This window comes from Biomphalaria glabrata, chromosome 2 (genome assembly GCF_947242115.1).
Source record: "Biomphalaria glabrata chromosome 2, xgBioGlab47.1, whole genome shotgun sequence".
NCBI classification, from domain to species: Eukaryota; Metazoa; Mollusca; class Gastropoda; family Planorbidae; genus Biomphalaria; species Biomphalaria glabrata.
This window is the reverse complement of record NC_074712.1, coordinates 59452130-59469736: the sequence shown is the minus strand read 5'-3', so window position 1 is coordinate 59469736 and position 17607 is coordinate 59452130. Positions and strand designations below refer to the sequence as shown.

Sequence of the window (17607 nt, the reverse complement as noted above, 5' to 3'; positions counted from 1 at the left end):
ACTTTAGTGATTTTATTAATGACGTCACTTTAGGGCAACGTGTATATTCATTTCTTATAAACCTCACGGCTTTCTTGTTTCTTGTTGAAGGTTACACTAACTAAGGTTAAATAGTATGCGGTTTATGTTTTTGCATAATTTGTACACATTTCCGTGAATAAAACCTAATGCTTTAACCAGGATATGTAGCTCGCTGACGATTTCTTTAATTAAATTCAGTCAAGTTGTTTAAAGCTGGGGGGTAAAGGGTTAACTAAATAGATTTACACTTTGAAATGTATCAATATCTCTTTCCATAACATTATATACAAGTCTAAAAAAAAATAATGCAACTTGGCATATAGGTTAGTGCTATGAACCCATGAACTCAAGCATACTTTGTATAGACACTTCTCTCCCTTGTCACACGCATCACATGACTGAGCATTAAATTGAACACCAATTTCTTTGGTAGACATTTTATTGGGTTACAGCTTGCATCCAAACATATTTGCATATATTAACATTCTGGTAACAAAATCCTCAAAGAAAACTTCAACAGGCTGAAATAAATCATCTGCAGTCCTGGGTTCTACACAGTAACAGATTGGTACAATACAAGGAAATAATACTGAGTGTATTTATATAAGTACTTCTGCCATTACTAATACCCTGTATACACTGACAACATAGTTCTCAACATTAATTCTCTGTTTACAAGGGGTAGACTAGAAAAGTCTTACAAATTACTTGCTAGTTACACAACTCAATGACAGAATTATGCGCAAACAGAAAGTACAAGTCTTGTAAGTGCTTATATAGAGAACACACCTGTAGGTGTGTGTGTGTGGGTATGTGTATGTGGGTATGTTTCAACTCAACAAAAAATAGTTGAGAATAATTAAACATGAGAGAGAAGTCTGGAATAAAATGTTTTATGAGGAGGCTGATTGGGTGTGTGAAATGGTAACTTGCAAATGATGATAAAATATTCCTGAATGCTGATCTTCAATACTTAAAAATGTGTTTTATAATCAGTACGAAACAAATATTAACTCACTAATTTAAAAAAAACAAACAAGAAACTTTCAGTGTTTTTGATCATATTGCTCAGTCGTTACCAAAACTAACAGGAAATCAAAACTAATTGGACATTGCCTGAAATCAAAACATAGCATCGAGTCAATATTGACTGGACTTGACACCAGTTCAAAACTGAATCAACAGGACATGAAGTCAATACTAAGTAGACAAGACATGAAATAAAAGCAGAGTCTACATGACATGGAGTCAACACTGACTGGACCTGACACGAGATCAAAACTGAATCGACAAGACATGGAGTCCATACTGAGTGGACATGACATGGAGTCCATACTGAGTGGACATGACATGGAGTCAAAACTGAGTGGACATGACATGGAGTCCATACTGAGTGGACATGACATGGAGTCAAAACTGAGTGGACATGACATGGAGTCAAAACTGAGTGGACATGACATGGAGTCAAAACTGAGTGGACATGACATGGAGTCCAAGCTGAGTGGACATGACATGGAGTCCATACTGAGTGGACATGACATGGAGTCACTGAGTGGACATGACATGGAGTCCATACTGAGTGGACATGACATGGAGTCCATACTGAGTGGACATGACATGGAGTCCAAACTGAGTGGACATGACATGGAGTCACTGAGTGGACAAGACATGGAGTCCATACTCAGTGGACAAGATGTGAAGTCTAAACACAGACCAGACATGACTACAAAACTTCTGACACTACCCAACAAGCCTGAAAACAATTATGTGTTTACATCACTCCTGAGCCCAAACAATTTGTAAGATTTTAAATGCTCCCAGAATGTTAAAAAAAAAATCTTAAAAGATGACATTGTATATATTTTTATCTGTTTTTTTCTCTTCTTTCAAATTATCTTTAGCCAATGTCTGGTCATGTAACATAAAGTCAAAATGATCAGCTTCTTGTGTGCTCAGATATTCTGTCTAAAAAAATAATAACTTTAAAAAAAAAAATGGACACCAGGTCTGAAGATAAATATAGTGTTGTATATTGATCTAATATAGATTTAAAATTATTTCATTTACAAATAATTTTTGAGACATACAGTAAAAAAAAATGTTTCACATAAAAAAGTAAACTAGCCTCTTGGGTTTTATCTGAAGCATCATTGGAAATATTTGTATCCATTCCTTACAAAGATTCATCACAAGTGAATAACTTGAGGTCGGAGGGGTAATTTAAGGTCGCTGCATTACAAGATCCAGAAATTTGAAAAGACATCTAGTTATCTCTGTTAATATTGAAATAGCCACAAAGCATGACAGTTTGTTCGTTTGTTTTCCTCTGTGATAAAGCCACTTAAAAAGAAAAGTTTACAAGCTTGTTGCAATGCAATATCAGCCAATAAAGTGTTTTCAATGACATAAGTCTCAAAAGACAATTAATGTGCCCAGATGAATCCACTGTAATGAGAAATGAATGCAATGGTTGGTTTTTATAAGAACACATTGGAAGGTTATCTCTCCCCCCCCCCCAGTGATACTACACATCCTACAACTGTATGAATAATGAAACAATGTGTAGACATAAGAGCAACAGATAATAACAAAACTTGAGAATCCATATTTGAGACAGTAGACAAGAGTCAATCATCAACATTCTGTGTACATTTCAAAATGAAATAATTGATATACTATAAGGCGAATTGAAAAATCTAAATAAAGCAACCAACTTCTAGACTTCCTCAATAGTTAGAAAATAACTGCGTCTCAACATGAACAGAAGCACAAAGTTATAAAACTCTCTCGTAAAAATGTGAAACTAGATATGGAATAACAGATAGATACAGAGGAGCATAAAAATATTTTAGAATCAAATACATTTCTCTTGAAACATTATTTTTCGACTAGATTTACATCCAAATTTTGTGATACTTAGTAAAAACCCAACCATTCATTACGCACCTTCACAATGTATGTGTAGGTGCAACCATAACACAGGGCAAAAAAAAGTGTAAGGCTGTGACAAAGTTTTGAAAGTATCTTTTTTCTTTTTTTTCAAAGAAGTCATAATTTCCAGGCTGATATCCACTAACAAAAATGTACTATTTTCCAGCACCAAAAATTATGTTTCCTAGCTTCTTATGCAGCTAATTGGTACCTCAACAAATTTCTAGAGCAGTTGCACTTTAGTTTAGCATACGATGTCCCTGTTCTTTTAAAAAATATTATGGGAATGTTTGATTAGATTCTAAAAATTGTATTGAAAAATAAATACTGCAACAAAAATATGGAGTGTTGCACTGGCCCAAACAACTTGAACCCATTAGGTTCAAAGTGGATCACAATAAAAATATCAGATAAATATCTCAATCAAATAGACCAATAAATTCTCATTTTAAAAAGTTGCACTTAAGAGAATAATAATGTTACATTGTTATGTTACCATAGTAATATCATTGTTAAAAAATGTTTTGTTTGGCTTTAATGCAATCTATAAATAAAGCAGTCAGCAGCATTTATTGTCTTCTATTTAAGCTTTTTAATTCTTCTCAGCTGTATATAAGCCAGTATCAAATAGCCAGCTATCATAATTCCAAGTGCCGCCTCATTTTGCCACAAGTCCCATGGAGACTCATATGAAATCTTTTGTAGTTCGAGGTAGACCTCGCCATATATACTGGAGAAATAATGGTGAAATGAAATAATAATTAAATTTTGAAATAAAATATTTGGTGAAAAGTTAATTTTAAGCTGAACAAATTTGTGTTTTTTAGTTGAAAACAAAAAGATCACATGACAGCCACTCAATGAGAAAGGAATAACTTTGCAGTTCTACAATAATTTGATTATTGTTCCTCTTTTAAACAGACTTTTGTAGCTGGCAGGAACCTTGAGCTGCCCTCTTCAATTACACTTAAGAAAGAAAAATGATTACGCTTGTCCCTTGGTCAATCTAGTCATGCATGTTAATATATATGACTTAAACTCTGCCAACTCACTGGTTTTCCTGCCTGACTCAGGCAACTCATTCCATGCTCCAATAGCCATTCGTCTTAGCATATGGAACAACGCTTGTCCCTTGGTCAATCTAGTCATGCATGTTAATATATATGACTTAAACTCTGCCAACTCACTGGTTTTCCTGCCTGACTCAGGCAACTCATTCCATGCTCCAATAGCCATTCGTCTTAGCATATGGAACAAGAAAAGTGTCTTTATCTTTGTGTCTTTCTGAGTATTTAATTAGGTTTTGTTTTTGTATTTGAAGATTATGGTTCAGTGTTTTATGTATAACACTATAGTAAAGTCCACTGCAGGCAGATAGTTATTGTGATGGCCATATGACACAATCATTGGCATTGGCCACAGAAACAATTTTACTTCACCTGCACTGAGATCTATAAGAATTTGTGGCTCTATTTTAAAACTTGGCAGGAAAAAGTTTTGATCTTTATAACAGCTTTTTTTTCCTAGTCCTAAAGTGCTATGTTGTTTGAATAAATTAAAATTAAATTATAGCTTTTATATAGCGCTACTTCCATGCTTATAGCATGCTCTGAGTGCTATTTTCCAATCTCATTCTGGACCGGTGGGGAGAGGGGGTATCTGGGAGAAGATCTTTCTGTGCTGCCTTTAGGCCAGGGGGTCGATTGACGATTTGCCAGGGGTCGCCTAAGACCATCGAAAATATGGATTGTTTTTGTCTATTCTTCTATTGCTGTGTGAGGGTGGGGGGTCGCAGCAAAGTGAGGAATTGTGAAAAGGGGTCGCCGAGCTTAAAAGGCGCTCAGTAAACCTAACTCTTCTCGAGTCGGAGTCAAACCTCAAGCCCCCTTCATAGGTAGCCAAGCCAAGTTTAACCGTACTTAGCCTCTCGACCACGCATCCCACTACTACTAGCACTTAGCATCTCTAATTGAACTCAAGTAGCAAGTAGCAATGGCCACTGATCTTCACAGCTAACTTAACAGACAAAAAATATAAATTCTCAATGATGATGTACCATCAGAAAGAAAATCCTAATCAGCTAAAACATAATACAGTTCCAGGGCACTCACCAGTCTGTGGAATTGGCACTGGAGCAGAACTTTTGACCTTTCAGTTCATTGATCTCTAGAGCCTAGTCATAATGTGGAAAGGGAAAATAACTCATACAAAACATGGCTTCATGAATAGTGTTCAAATGGTCGAATTATAAATGATAGATATTTACAAATCCCATTTTGGCTTTTTTTTTGTTGTTTTAAGACAAATATTCTGAGTCACTTCCATTTCTCGTTTCTTTTCAATGGGTTAACAACTAATAACAGTTTGGAAAATAAAAATGTGTCGATACATCCTTTTCATTAATTTGATGTGGGCCAATGAATGAAACTTCTTTTAATTTACCTCAACAAAACATTTAGCCACACAATTATTCAGCCCTGGAGGAAAATTTTAAAAACATTTTCTGATAGGAGTTGAATCTATAGAAATTTTTTGTTTGTTTTTAATTAAAGCATTAAAAAAAAATAAACTATTTACATTTACTTACATTTAAACTATATCTGAACACACTCAAGTATTTAATCCAACTGATCCAATCACCAAGGTCACCAACATTGATCAAGAGTCCACTGAATAACTAAAGACGATGATTTAAATATTGATCTATTATTATATCAACAAATACAATTTGGTTTTGCTGCATTTAAAATGATATGGAATGCGAGATGTGATACAAAACATCCTCTCTAGCATTTGTCATAAGAACAGCACCAACACACACTGTGATAACATAATAACAATTTCTATAGTAACTATATAGCACATCACTGTAACACATATAAACACAACCTACCATCATAAAAATGTAACCTATCAAACAAACTATCATTCAAAACATAACACAGCCTACTATCATACAAAACATAACACAGCCTACTATCATACAAAACATAACACATTCTACTAACATGCAAACATAACACAACCTACTATCATACAAACCTAATATAACCTACTATCATACAAACATATCACAGCCTACTATCACACAAACATAACACAACCTACTATCATACAAACCAAATATAACCAACTATCATGCAAACATAACACAACCTACTTTCACACAAACATAACACAACCTACTATCATGCAAACTTACCCCAACCTAACCTCATAAACACGTAACAGCCTATAATAAAAATGTAACACTACCTACCATCATAAAGACATAACAGAGAGCCAGACACAAGTTGGCCAAAGCAAATATCCTGACGGTTGAACTGATAGCAAAGGAAAGGGCTGATGCAGACATGGCTGTCAGGAACAGATTTAAGGCAAAGAAGAAAAAATGGTCCACACCACTTCTCAGGCCTGTAGAACATACAAGAAATTCTTTTTTAAAGTCATACTGAAAAGATATCAAAATTTAGGGTTATAATATGTGATTATAATAATAATAATAATCTTTATTACCCATAAGGAAATTTGTCTTACGATTTGTGCATTACACCAAACAAAACATTACAAAATGTCTGTTGCCACAGAAGATTAACACAGTCTACACAAATATATAGTTAGTGTGACATGAAAGCATTCTTCCATTGGGAAAACTAGTTCTAGTTTCCAAGCAAAAAGATTTTGTTGATGTTTCCTTCCCATTTAGAAAAACATGAAGTCAAACAATTTAGTCTTTAGCTACCAGTCTGTAGAACTCAAGTTTAAAACCTGAGAAGCTTTTATTTATCTTATCTTATATAATACAGACGTTACTTCAAAAAAGAAGATGATTACGTCCTACGCGTCATGCATTTAGTCATGCATATTAACCAATGACTTAAATTCTGCCAAGTCACTGGTTTTCCTGGCTAGCTCAGGCAACCCATTCCATGCTCTAATAGCACTAGGGAAGAAACAGCATCTGTAAAAATTTGTCCTAGCATATGGAATGAGGAATGTGCCTTTATCTTTGTGTCTTTCTGAGTATTTTATTAAATTTTGTTTTTGTATTTGAAGATTATGGTTCAATGTTTTATGTATAATTGCTACTTTACTTTGGAGTCTTCTATGCTGAAGGCTTTCTAAATTTAGGGATTTTACTAAAGATGTTACTATAGTCAAATGTGAATATTCGTTTGTTATGAATCTCACTGCTCTATTTTGTGTCTGTAATTTTACTTCAGAATGTCAGTTCAGGAGCTTCTGAACTCTAAATGGGCACTGGTAATAAAAAGATAAGAGCAGGTCAAACTTTCTATTTATTAAATATAGATTATGATAAGTTGTAATGGGAATGTCACAGTAATTTGTTTTTCAAACAAAAGTTAGAAAAAACTATACAATTATTTTAAAAAAGAATTCAGTCACCTGTCAGTGTTATAAACTGTGCCTTGTCAGGAAAAAAATGTGCTTTATTTAATTTGTGTATGAGTGGATAGACTCTTAAAAGTAATGAAATCCATCAAGTTTACCAGTCATGATATAACTGATATAAAGTATGTAATATCAATGACATACAACTTACCCAGCATAAAGTAACTAATACAGGAGAAAATGGCAGCTGGAATCAACCTGAGTGGTATGACATCACAGAAAACTTTGGCAAGGAAATAAGCAGAGACACGATAAAATCCACCAACATTCTCATGACTGAAATAGCAACAGAAAATTGTATTTCCTTCGGTTAATTATAATATTAAATACAGCAATGCATTAAACGGTAACACTTTCATGTCAGTGTGAGCCAGCAATCATACAGAAGAATATCTCATCCAATGGGCCAAACTGAACAGTATCAAGTCCATCCCTCACAATCTTTCAACGAAGAACAAGGCATGCAGCTTAAAATGTTCATCTCAACAGAATAAACCACACACACCCACCTCACCGAATGTCCACTCTTACAAAGCTATAAATCATATTCTTTTAAAATGCCCCCATTTTAATTGCCATCAGAAAGACACTATTACCCCAAAACGCAGCATAATCAAAACTCTACATGGTACAGCTGAGAGGAACAGCAATTTACTTTTCCACTAAAGCTTAAGTAAACAAGCTATATGAAGGGAATGGCTATAATGTTGGAAAATAATTCAAAACGAAAATTCACAAAGCCTTATCATCATCATCAGTCTCATGACATGAGGTATTGAGACATTGTGACAATTAAAGTAACCAAATCCCTTCACTCTTTCTGGTCACTGACTATCCTTAAGCAGAATATCACTTTATGCAGCCAGCTTTTCTTTGGACGACCATTTTTTCCTGTTCCTTCCTAAGTACCTTGAAGGAAGCCTTTTGAAAGTGAGTCATGTCTTACAATATGACCAAACCAACTCAGATTTGTTTCTTCACAATTTTGAGTTTCTTTTTTTGCCAGCCAGAGTGTTGACTTTAGACATTACAAACACATTTATTTTATTTTATTGATATCTACTTCCTAGCAGTTTTCTGTAGCCTTTAAAGATTTAAATTCTTCTCTCAGCCTTTAGCCCCAACTTACCCAACCAAAGCCTAGATACAGAGAAAAAAAAACATTACAAAAAACTTACATAAATATTGCTCTTTCCTTGATGAAGAGTTCCACTGCAGACATGTTGCCAAACACTTGGTTCATGATGATGAAGAAAAAGGCACCAGCTCTAAAAAGAAAAATGAAAAGAAAATATTTTTAAAAAAGCAATAACAGAAATATATGCTCAATAATAATAAACCTAAGGAATTTGGAGGTAAAGTTTATAAACATTTATCTTAATATATTCTAATCTTTGTGTTATAATTTCTAAGATTCAAAACTAATGTCCTGACCTGTTTTGTATTCCAGATTCTTTTGACTTGTTGATTTGGAAGTACACACCACCAACAATCAATGCAAAGATGGCAATGACCACAAACTTTAAAACAGAATTTAGTTTCAGTGAATGTTTGTATTTGTGGAATTACAAAAGAATGTTTAATGTATACAGTGATTATCAACAAGTTACACATTGATTTCAACCAGACTTCAGAAACTGTTAATTACTTTTTTACATCACAAAACACTGACTCTAAGAAATCAATAATGATATGAGACCCTGTGATAGCATAAGTGGCTATGAAATCCAGCTATGATCTACGTTGCCTCTGTTGTAGTTGAAGCCATTATCCAATTGTAAGTCATCTATTTATCATCTCCAACTTTATGGATTCTAGCATTTCTTTGATCTATTGTCTCAAAGGTATGTGCTGTAAGATTTCTCCACTTGTCCCTATGCTGTCAAGTGTTCTCCTCTATGCCAGTAGGAGTGGGCTGGTATTCTGAAACTTGGGTTCCAGTGAAGGTATTTTAACTCTTTCTCTCCTAACTGACAATACCAGTGTTGATTCCATCAGAACATATTAAATAATAACGGAGAGAAAGAGTTAAAACTCCTTGAAAAATTCCATCAAAAATGCCTTCGCTACATTACAAATAACTATGTTCTGCTAGAGGCCAATAATGACAGTATAGAAGCAATAATTACCATTCAACTGATGTACTGGGTCAGACACTTATCCCATTGGAAACAACTGCATGCCTAAGTCAATCTTAAAGGGGGGCAACTAAAAAGATGCCCCAATGTAGTCACTATAAAAATCAACTCTGGCGCTATTCCGCCATCACTGGCAAAGTAAATTGCTGTTCTTCTCATAAGTAGCTGGCAGCAGATGGAGAGCTCTCACAAATGCCGTGGGGCATACATTTGAGACCCAAAGAAAAGACATTGTTGAAGACAGGCGCAGAAGAGGAAAAGGAAACTTAAATAGACCGCTGGAGGACAGTGGATTTGTCTGCAGAGTTGCAGGAAAATAAGCAGGTCTCAACTGGGTCTACGTAGTCATGTGAAACACTGCACTCATTCTTGATCTTCAGAATCGAAAACATTGCGATTACTTTAAGCTCAACACATAGGATTGCTTTTGGCATGTTACTAAATGATATAGGTACCCCATTTAGTTCAGCTACTTTACAATAGGTATGGATGGATCACTTCACACTCATGCATTTTCATTTATTTTGCTTTAAATTTTTTTTGTAAATCAAAAATGTTGTGATTTCTGTCAGTTTCATGGCTACATTTAGTTAAATACCTAAGTTTACTGAATCATGACCCCGAGAGTCAGTACCCCATAGCATCTGTTGAATTGATATCATAGAAAACTATGATCAGATCACAACTGTTATAGGATTTAAATAAAAGTTTACCTGCATAATGGAAACATGTGGATTTCTAGAAATATTTTTTATGCATCTTTTAGACACTGTTAGTAGCTGGAACCAAAAAAAAAGGTTATAAAACTTTACCAATACATTGCATGGACAAAAATTTTCCTAAACATTTTTTATTTAAAGAAGTATTCACTAATTTTGAAACCTTAAAAATACATGTTGGGATGATATGATAAATTTATCTTCTTAATAAATGAGACTATGATAAGAGAATACTAGTTAGAGACTTGACTTACCTGGGTAAAGAATGAAGTATTATATTCGATTTTGGTCCTTTTTATGCGAACATTATTGCTGAATTGTTTGTGTGCATCTATTATAGGTTTCAACTCATTTTGTACTCTGTATATATAAATTACTCACACTTAATTTATAATGAACAATGAATGCGAATTACAATATAGTTATGATAAAGGGGAAACATTTAAGATTAAATCATATAAAACATTAACTTGCAGTTTACATTTTTAAGTACAGCTGAGCCTTAATACTCCAACACTTCATAATCACAAGTGGCGACAATGTATACATAGCATATTTTTTAGCATACTAATATTATTATCTTTATTATCCATAAGGAAATTTGTCTTACAATTTGTGCATTACACCAAACAAAACATTACAATGTAGACTTTAATTGTAATGTATGATAGCAAGTGTATTGTATTTTTTAAATCAATACATTTTTCTTTTGTTTATGTTGTACCCTTGAAGGTAAAAGAATATCTTGGTACAAGATAAATAAAAACATTTTGACATGTACAATTAAATTCTTTCGTAGTGCAGCGAGCATTTGACTATCTGACCTTTTTGAGCAACCCGATCATGCCTCTCCCAACCCAGCTGCCGAAACAATGACTATCTAAAATCAACTGTATTTTTTTTTTAACTTACGATGTGTGCCATTTTGAATTTCTAAACAAGTCACGAAGAGACCGACTTGATTCTGTGAAAAATTTGTAAAAACCATTACAAAAATTCAATTAATTTTATTCCTGGAATGTAAAGCGTCTGCTTAAAAAATTGTTTAATAAATCAGAATTTTTGAAAGAGTAGTCTACCTTACAAGTGCATGTTGAAGACCTATCAGATTTAAGTGCATGTCAAAAAAAGACCTATCAGAATTAAGTACATTTTAAAGAACTATAAGCTTAAAAAGTGCATGTTTGAGAACTATCGTTTTAAATGCATGTTAAACAACTATTAGCTAAATTGTTAACAAATAAAATATACAACCTTCAACAGTAACTATAGCATCTTCAGCTGCACCAGAGGCTGTTTAAGAGTAACAGAAAACAAACGGTCAGCACAAAAAAACATTCTTACTGAATTTTACTTTGAAAACAAAAACAGATTCTACAAGCTCTCAGGTGGTCAACCACCAAAACAAAATTTTAGTTCTTTGCATGGAATACAGATTTGTCTACATTGATAGACTAATTTATACCCAACATTTATGTTCTAATATAGGTGAACAGTATGTCTGTTCAATTATTTTGAAAGTATATTTACAGGCTCTGTTTACAGCAGCTGTTGACTTATACTTTTTTTCTCTCTGCTAAACCACATAAATCTATCTCAGGTCTCACTGATGTCAGTAAAAACAAAGATGTCTTCCAACACAATTCTAGCCCAGTTATGCCAATCTGTTATTTATGCATAAAGCCTTATGTTCCTACAATACCAGTACCTTGGCAATGTACTGTAATGCCATTAAGAAATACAGTAAAGTTTTGTTTTCTATCATACTGTAATAAGATATTGCATATGGTATACTTCAGCTACGTAGCATCATACTATCAATGTTAACAAACAAATACTCAAACTTACCACTAGTTTTCTTCTCAGTTTGGTTGGAGTCTCCAACAGTGCCATTAGCTTCTGCAGCTTGAGTTGAGGACACAGCAGTAGAGTCTCCATTGATGACGTCCAGGAAAAAGTCTGGTGGATTGTTGTGCTCTTCACAAATGTAACCTTTTAGATGTAGTCATTTAATAGTAACATGTGTAAAGATGTACACAAATAATGTAACATATACATTACTGAAGATGTAGAAAACTACTGTTCTATATACATTACAACTAATTATACTTCATAAGGTGTAGAATTTTTATCATATATCATTGAAGTTGTTTTTTTATTATCATTTTTAAGATGCACAGCTTTTAAACCATTCAGCAAAGAAGCAAGTGAAAATCAAAGATAAAAAAACAAAAATGTAAAAAGTAACTAAACTCATTTAGCGTTCATGTAACATAAAGCAGATACAACAAAACATTTCTTCTTAGTGAAACATTATGTTTGATCAAAACAAGTATCAATTCATTTAAGGAGCCTCTATATTTGATAAGTAAATAGACTGACAACTATTTAAATGTTAACAATAAAATCACTATTTCAGCTTCAAGATCAAAGTCCTTGGAATTAAAATAGGAAAGAAACTTCATACAAAGCTGTTGTTTCGGGCAGGCACACAAAACAGATTGCTTTTACATTAAACTATCCAACTAGGGTATTTCTTCTTCTTCTTCGTTCTCATTTTTATGTTGGAGCGTTCAGATGACTAGACCAATATATAAGATGAACTGTACAGTGGTTTCCAAATTAGGGAGCTCTCCATATAGTTTTCTCTCTAGGGTATGAATTTAGTGCTATGTAAACGTACCAGTATTGCATCTTAAAGGAAAATTAAAAAAAAAAACTAGTGGCATATTTTATATACAAATAATGTAAGATATATTCCAAACTTGCTGAACTGACCCACTGACGCAAAGTAGTCCAGAGCCTCACAAGCTTTTCCATGGTAGGCAACATCCCCGTGAGATAGCAGCATTAAAGAATCAAAAAGTCTGTAAATGGAGTAACGAGGCTGGTGGATGGAGAAGATGATGTTACGTCCTCGATCTGCCAATCTGGAAGAGAGATGTAGAAAGAAAAATGATGACTTTGGTGAGACTAGACAAGTGGAATTATGACTTTGGTGAGACTAGACAAGTGGAATTATGACTTTGGTGAGACTAGACAAGTGGAATTATGACTTTGGTGAGACCAGACAAGTGGAATTATGACTTTGGTGAGACTAGACAAGTGGAATTATGACTTTGGTGAGACTAGACAAGTGGAATTATGACTTTGGTGAGACTAGACAAGTGGAATTATGACTTTGGTGAGACTAGACAAGTGAAATTATGACTTTGGTGAGACTAGACAAGTAAAATTATGACTTTGGTGAGACTAGACAAGTGAAATTATGACTTTGGTGAGACTAGACAAGTGAAATTATGACTTTGGTGAGACTAGACAAGTGAAATTATGACTTTGGTGAGACTAGACAAGTAAAATTATGACTTTGGTGAGACTAGACAAAACTGATCAGGTAGAGAAAGATCGACTTCTCACTCAACTAAATTATATTTCTTAAATTTATGAAACAATGTTTAGTACATTTACTTACCTTTTTAACAGCAACATGACTGCATTGGCAGTGCTGGCATCAAGCCCTGTGGTTGGCTCATCTAAGAACAGGACAGGAGGGGAGATAATCAACTCCATGCCTATGTTACAACGTTTTCTTTCCCCTCCAGATACACCTCGTATAAATTCAGTTCCAACCTGGCAATAAGGAAACAATAATGACAACAAAATTCAATATAAATGACCATCCTGTCGCCAGAAGGTGCAGGAGAAAACAGAACTCAGCAACTTCTTTATCCATACAAAATGTTTGCTATTGTTTCTCAAAGATGAAGGCATTTCATGCAAGGCCACCAAGACAGAAAGGTTTAGAATTTAAAAAAAACAACCTAGGGCTATTTGTGTCATTAAATCAAGAATATGAAAGATGGAGCTATCACCCAACATCTGTATCACTAAGTACAAATCAACTCATTTTTAAAAAGGAGAAATCAGCAAGATAAAACTACTAAAAAAAAAAATAATGGAGAATACACTGATTCTATTACTAACCACCAAAAAAAAAACATTAGCTTATCCTATTTTTGGGAATACAAATTGACTTCAGTAAAAGGAAAAAAAAAATGATTGAAATGACAAACATCTGTTTTGTCTAATGTTTCAAAAACGTTTAACAAAATATTTTTTTAAAATACTTTATAAGTCTCAAATTAAATTTAGAATATTTTATTTGATTAAAAATGCTACTCATTGACAGTATAATCTAATAAAAAAAAAAAATTGTACACTTGCCTTTGAGTCTGCCACTTCTGTTAATCCAAGTTCATATATGACCTGGTCAATTCTCTCTTTCCGTTCATGTTTTTTAATATTTGAAGGAAGACGAAGTGTAGCCGAGAATTCAAAGTTTTCACGTATTGTTAAAGTGCCCATTACAACATCGTCCTGACAACAAAGATAAAATATCCAAAACTAGCTGAAAGCAGGCAAGGAAACAGTGTGTGGTCTGCATAAAGACCAAACACTTTAACATAATCTACCAAATGTCAGGTATCCATCGAGTTGAGTGGGCTAAGGGAATGGATGTCAAAACATTCTGACTTGAAAAGACAAGTCTTGACATAGATTTGAAATTCTTAGTTATGGAAACAAGTGCTTTACAATTCAGTCAGAAAAATTCTGAATCCTTTCATGGGGAATTAGAAAATTTTCTGTATTTCTATTGAAGAATTTTCCATTTTAATGAGGAAGATTCTAAACAATGCTATTACCATATTTAATTTCATTTAAACCCTATGGTCTGTGATGATTCTCTCTACAAAACAATAAGTACACGGAAGTGAAGACATTATGAAGAATCAATTTTTTTTTAAATTGTAAAAAGTATTACCTGTACAACATATCCCACGAGGCATTTAAAGTTATCAGGAAGTGGGGCTCCATCTAACAAAATAGTTCCTGTCAAACCTTTTGGATCTTTCCTGCCAGCTAAAACATCCAAGAGCCTGGGAAAAGAGTTATGGTTCCTAAATTAAAGAACATTTAGGATGACTTCCCAGTTTGTGTTCTACATATCTGCAGATAGTTTAGGAATGTCCACAAGTATAAACAAGCAAAAGTCCTTTTTTTTTTAAAAAAAAAAAAAAAAAGCTTATTTAAGGGAAAGAACTATGCACTTTAAATTATATCTCTCAATAATGTAGAGGTTATTTCCCTCATTTGATCTTAAACTAATTGACTGAGTGGTTAATTTTTTCATTGATTCATGTCTAGTTAGGTAGAATTAATAACTGTTTTAAGTTTCACCTTGACCCAAGAATGAGTGAGGGAGAAATAACGTGGTCAATTATCTAAGGGGACGAAACCCTACATATTTAGCCAAATCCGTGAATACTGCTTAATTTCCAGTGTTGGCATGAAACAAAATAATTAATGAACAATTCTCTACATTAATTGACTAATTGGTTAATTTTTTATTATTATTTTTTTTATTTATTATTTTTAATTGATTCATGTCTTGTCTATGCCCATGAATAATTGTGCAAACTTTTGATTTGATTTTCAGGGAGACTTACAAGACAGACAGACAAAGTAAGTAGAAATAAGCTTTGTAAATATTCGAAAACTTTTTCACAATAACCCAATAAACCTTCTAGCAATGCTTGTAAGAGTCAGAACCTCTATTTTACATCACATGTTTAGAAACAGTAAATAAAATAAAAATTAAAATAAAAAACAGACTTATCAGTTTCGTAATAATCAAATTGTATTTGATTGAAAAGAAACTTAGAATTTCAATGTCTACTTACGAAGACTTGCCACTGCCAGTTGGACCAAGAATTGCATTCATACCTGGTCGAAAAATGCCACTGAAATGATAGAATAAGAAAAAAAAATGTATTCTGAACCATTTCATAGCAAGTAAACTGCATTTTTTGTTCTGGACCAAAAGTTGTTAAACAGGATGGTTTATCACAGGTCAAACTTAACCATCAGGCTTAGCCTTAACAATAAGGAAAAAAAATAAATGGGAAAAATTTTCGTTACAGATTTAAAAGTGAATAAGTTACCTAAATTGAAGAGGTTGAAATATAAAGAAAGGTCACAAGGACATAGCAATCAGATGTTTTCATTCATTGGATTAGAAAGGTAGAAACATTAATGAGTCTAAAAAAAAAATTTTTTTTTTTTCGGTGAGATAGATTATCTTTAGAAGTTTCTAAATGCAATCCAGCATTCTCAACCAAAGTTCTCTGTCTGACAAGACCCTCTCAGCTTCATCTCAAGTCCCTTATTTCATCACATTCTTCTTATACATATGTTCACTTAACACTGAACTGTTTCATCGAGAAATTCTTATCAATGATACTTGGAAAGGAGATAAATTGTTTTCAGCTTATTATTAGGTCAAGAGGACGTGTTAAGATAAGCTTTTTGTTTTCTCTAAGTTTTTTTGAGATAAAAATAGCTTGAGCTTTGTTATAAAAGTTAAATATAACTTAGAACGATGGTTCTCAAGCAACCCTAACAAATACAACCTTTGTAACTCAGACTACACTTTAGCCATTGCCAGCAATGGTGTCGCAATTACTGCAATCATATAAATTATGACTTCATACAAGGAAATGTAAATTCAATCCTGTATTCAATTCAGTTGTGACTTCTAACAAATAATATTCACTACACTCCATACTTTAACATCTTCATAAAAGTAATTAAAGACTGTCAGGTGTTTAATATTAAACAAATATGTTTCTGATACTGAAATTCACATTTTGAATTAAAAAATATATATGTGTTTGTTTTACGTGTTTCGGATGTTCCTTCAGAGTTGAAGATAATCTACTTCCTAATCCAAGATACCTGTGTGTAGTCGCTGAATGAACTCTTTATGTTGTCTGTTGTATTTATGTGTATTTTTCTGTTGTGTTGTCTTTATATGAGAAAAGAGTCCTTGTAATCACAACAAATTTCCGTAAGGATCAATAAAGCAGTCTTAGTCTTAAACCTCCCACAAGACAACGGGGGATGGCAGCGGGCAGGGTATGAACCCAAGAAAATCAAGATGACAGTCCAGTGAGCATACCAGTCAGCCAAATTAAGCTTATATGTGTATGAGAACTGATGAACATTGAACAAATATTTTTCTATTCAACAGCTTTTTTTTCTAGTAGTTTTAAGGTTTTATAAAATAGATATTTTTTATAAATTATTGATTTAATTAGGAAAGTATAGAAGAAAGTCAATGCTTGACTATGAAATACACATGGAGGAATGAGAGGTCCTAAGAACTAAAAAGCTGTTAGCTATTTAAGACCTGTAGGAAGTTCACTTTTAAATAGTGCTTAGGAATGCATACAAAATAAAATACACACAAAATTAAACTAAAACAAACAAAAGTTTCTGAAAAAAAAAAGGTATAAAATTTTAGAAAGGTACACTGCACCATGCTC

General features: G+C 33.3%; 1 protein-coding gene across 4 annotated transcripts in view; it reads right to left on the bottom strand.

The window, feature by feature from the left end:
- Positions 1-424: 424 nt before the first annotated feature.
- The window catches only part of LOC106076353 (broad substrate specificity ATP-binding cassette transporter ABCG2-like), a 31830-nt gene continuing 14647 nt past the window's right edge, over positions 425-17607 (bottom strand). For all 4 annotated transcript variants that reach the window (XM_056021736.1, XM_056021738.1, XM_056021737.1 and 1 more), the window contains exons 3-19: positions 15964-16023; positions 15045-15159; positions 14447-14599; positions 13695-13852; positions 13001-13152; positions 12071-12214; positions 11477-11515; positions 11135-11186; positions 10477-10582; positions 10217-10282; positions 8800-8885; positions 8544-8633; positions 7517-7641; positions 6212-6366; positions 5540-5629; positions 5064-5125; positions 425-3682 (exon numbers count right to left, since the gene is read on the bottom strand). In XM_056021736.1, the coding sequence (XP_055877711.1) occupies positions 3532-3682; positions 5064-5125; positions 5540-5629; positions 6212-6366; positions 7517-7641; positions 8544-8633; positions 8800-8885; positions 10217-10282; positions 10477-10582; positions 11135-11186; positions 11477-11515; positions 12071-12214; positions 13001-13152; positions 13695-13852; positions 14447-14599; positions 15045-15159; positions 15964-16023 (1804 nt within the window). In that variant the 3' untranslated portion in view covers positions 425-3531. The remainder of the gene's footprint in view (positions 3683-5063; positions 5126-5539; positions 5630-6211; positions 6367-7516; positions 7642-8543; positions 8634-8799; positions 8886-10216; positions 10283-10476; positions 10583-11134; positions 11187-11476; positions 11516-12070; positions 12215-13000; positions 13153-13694; positions 13853-14446; positions 14600-15044; positions 15160-15963; positions 16024-17607) is intronic.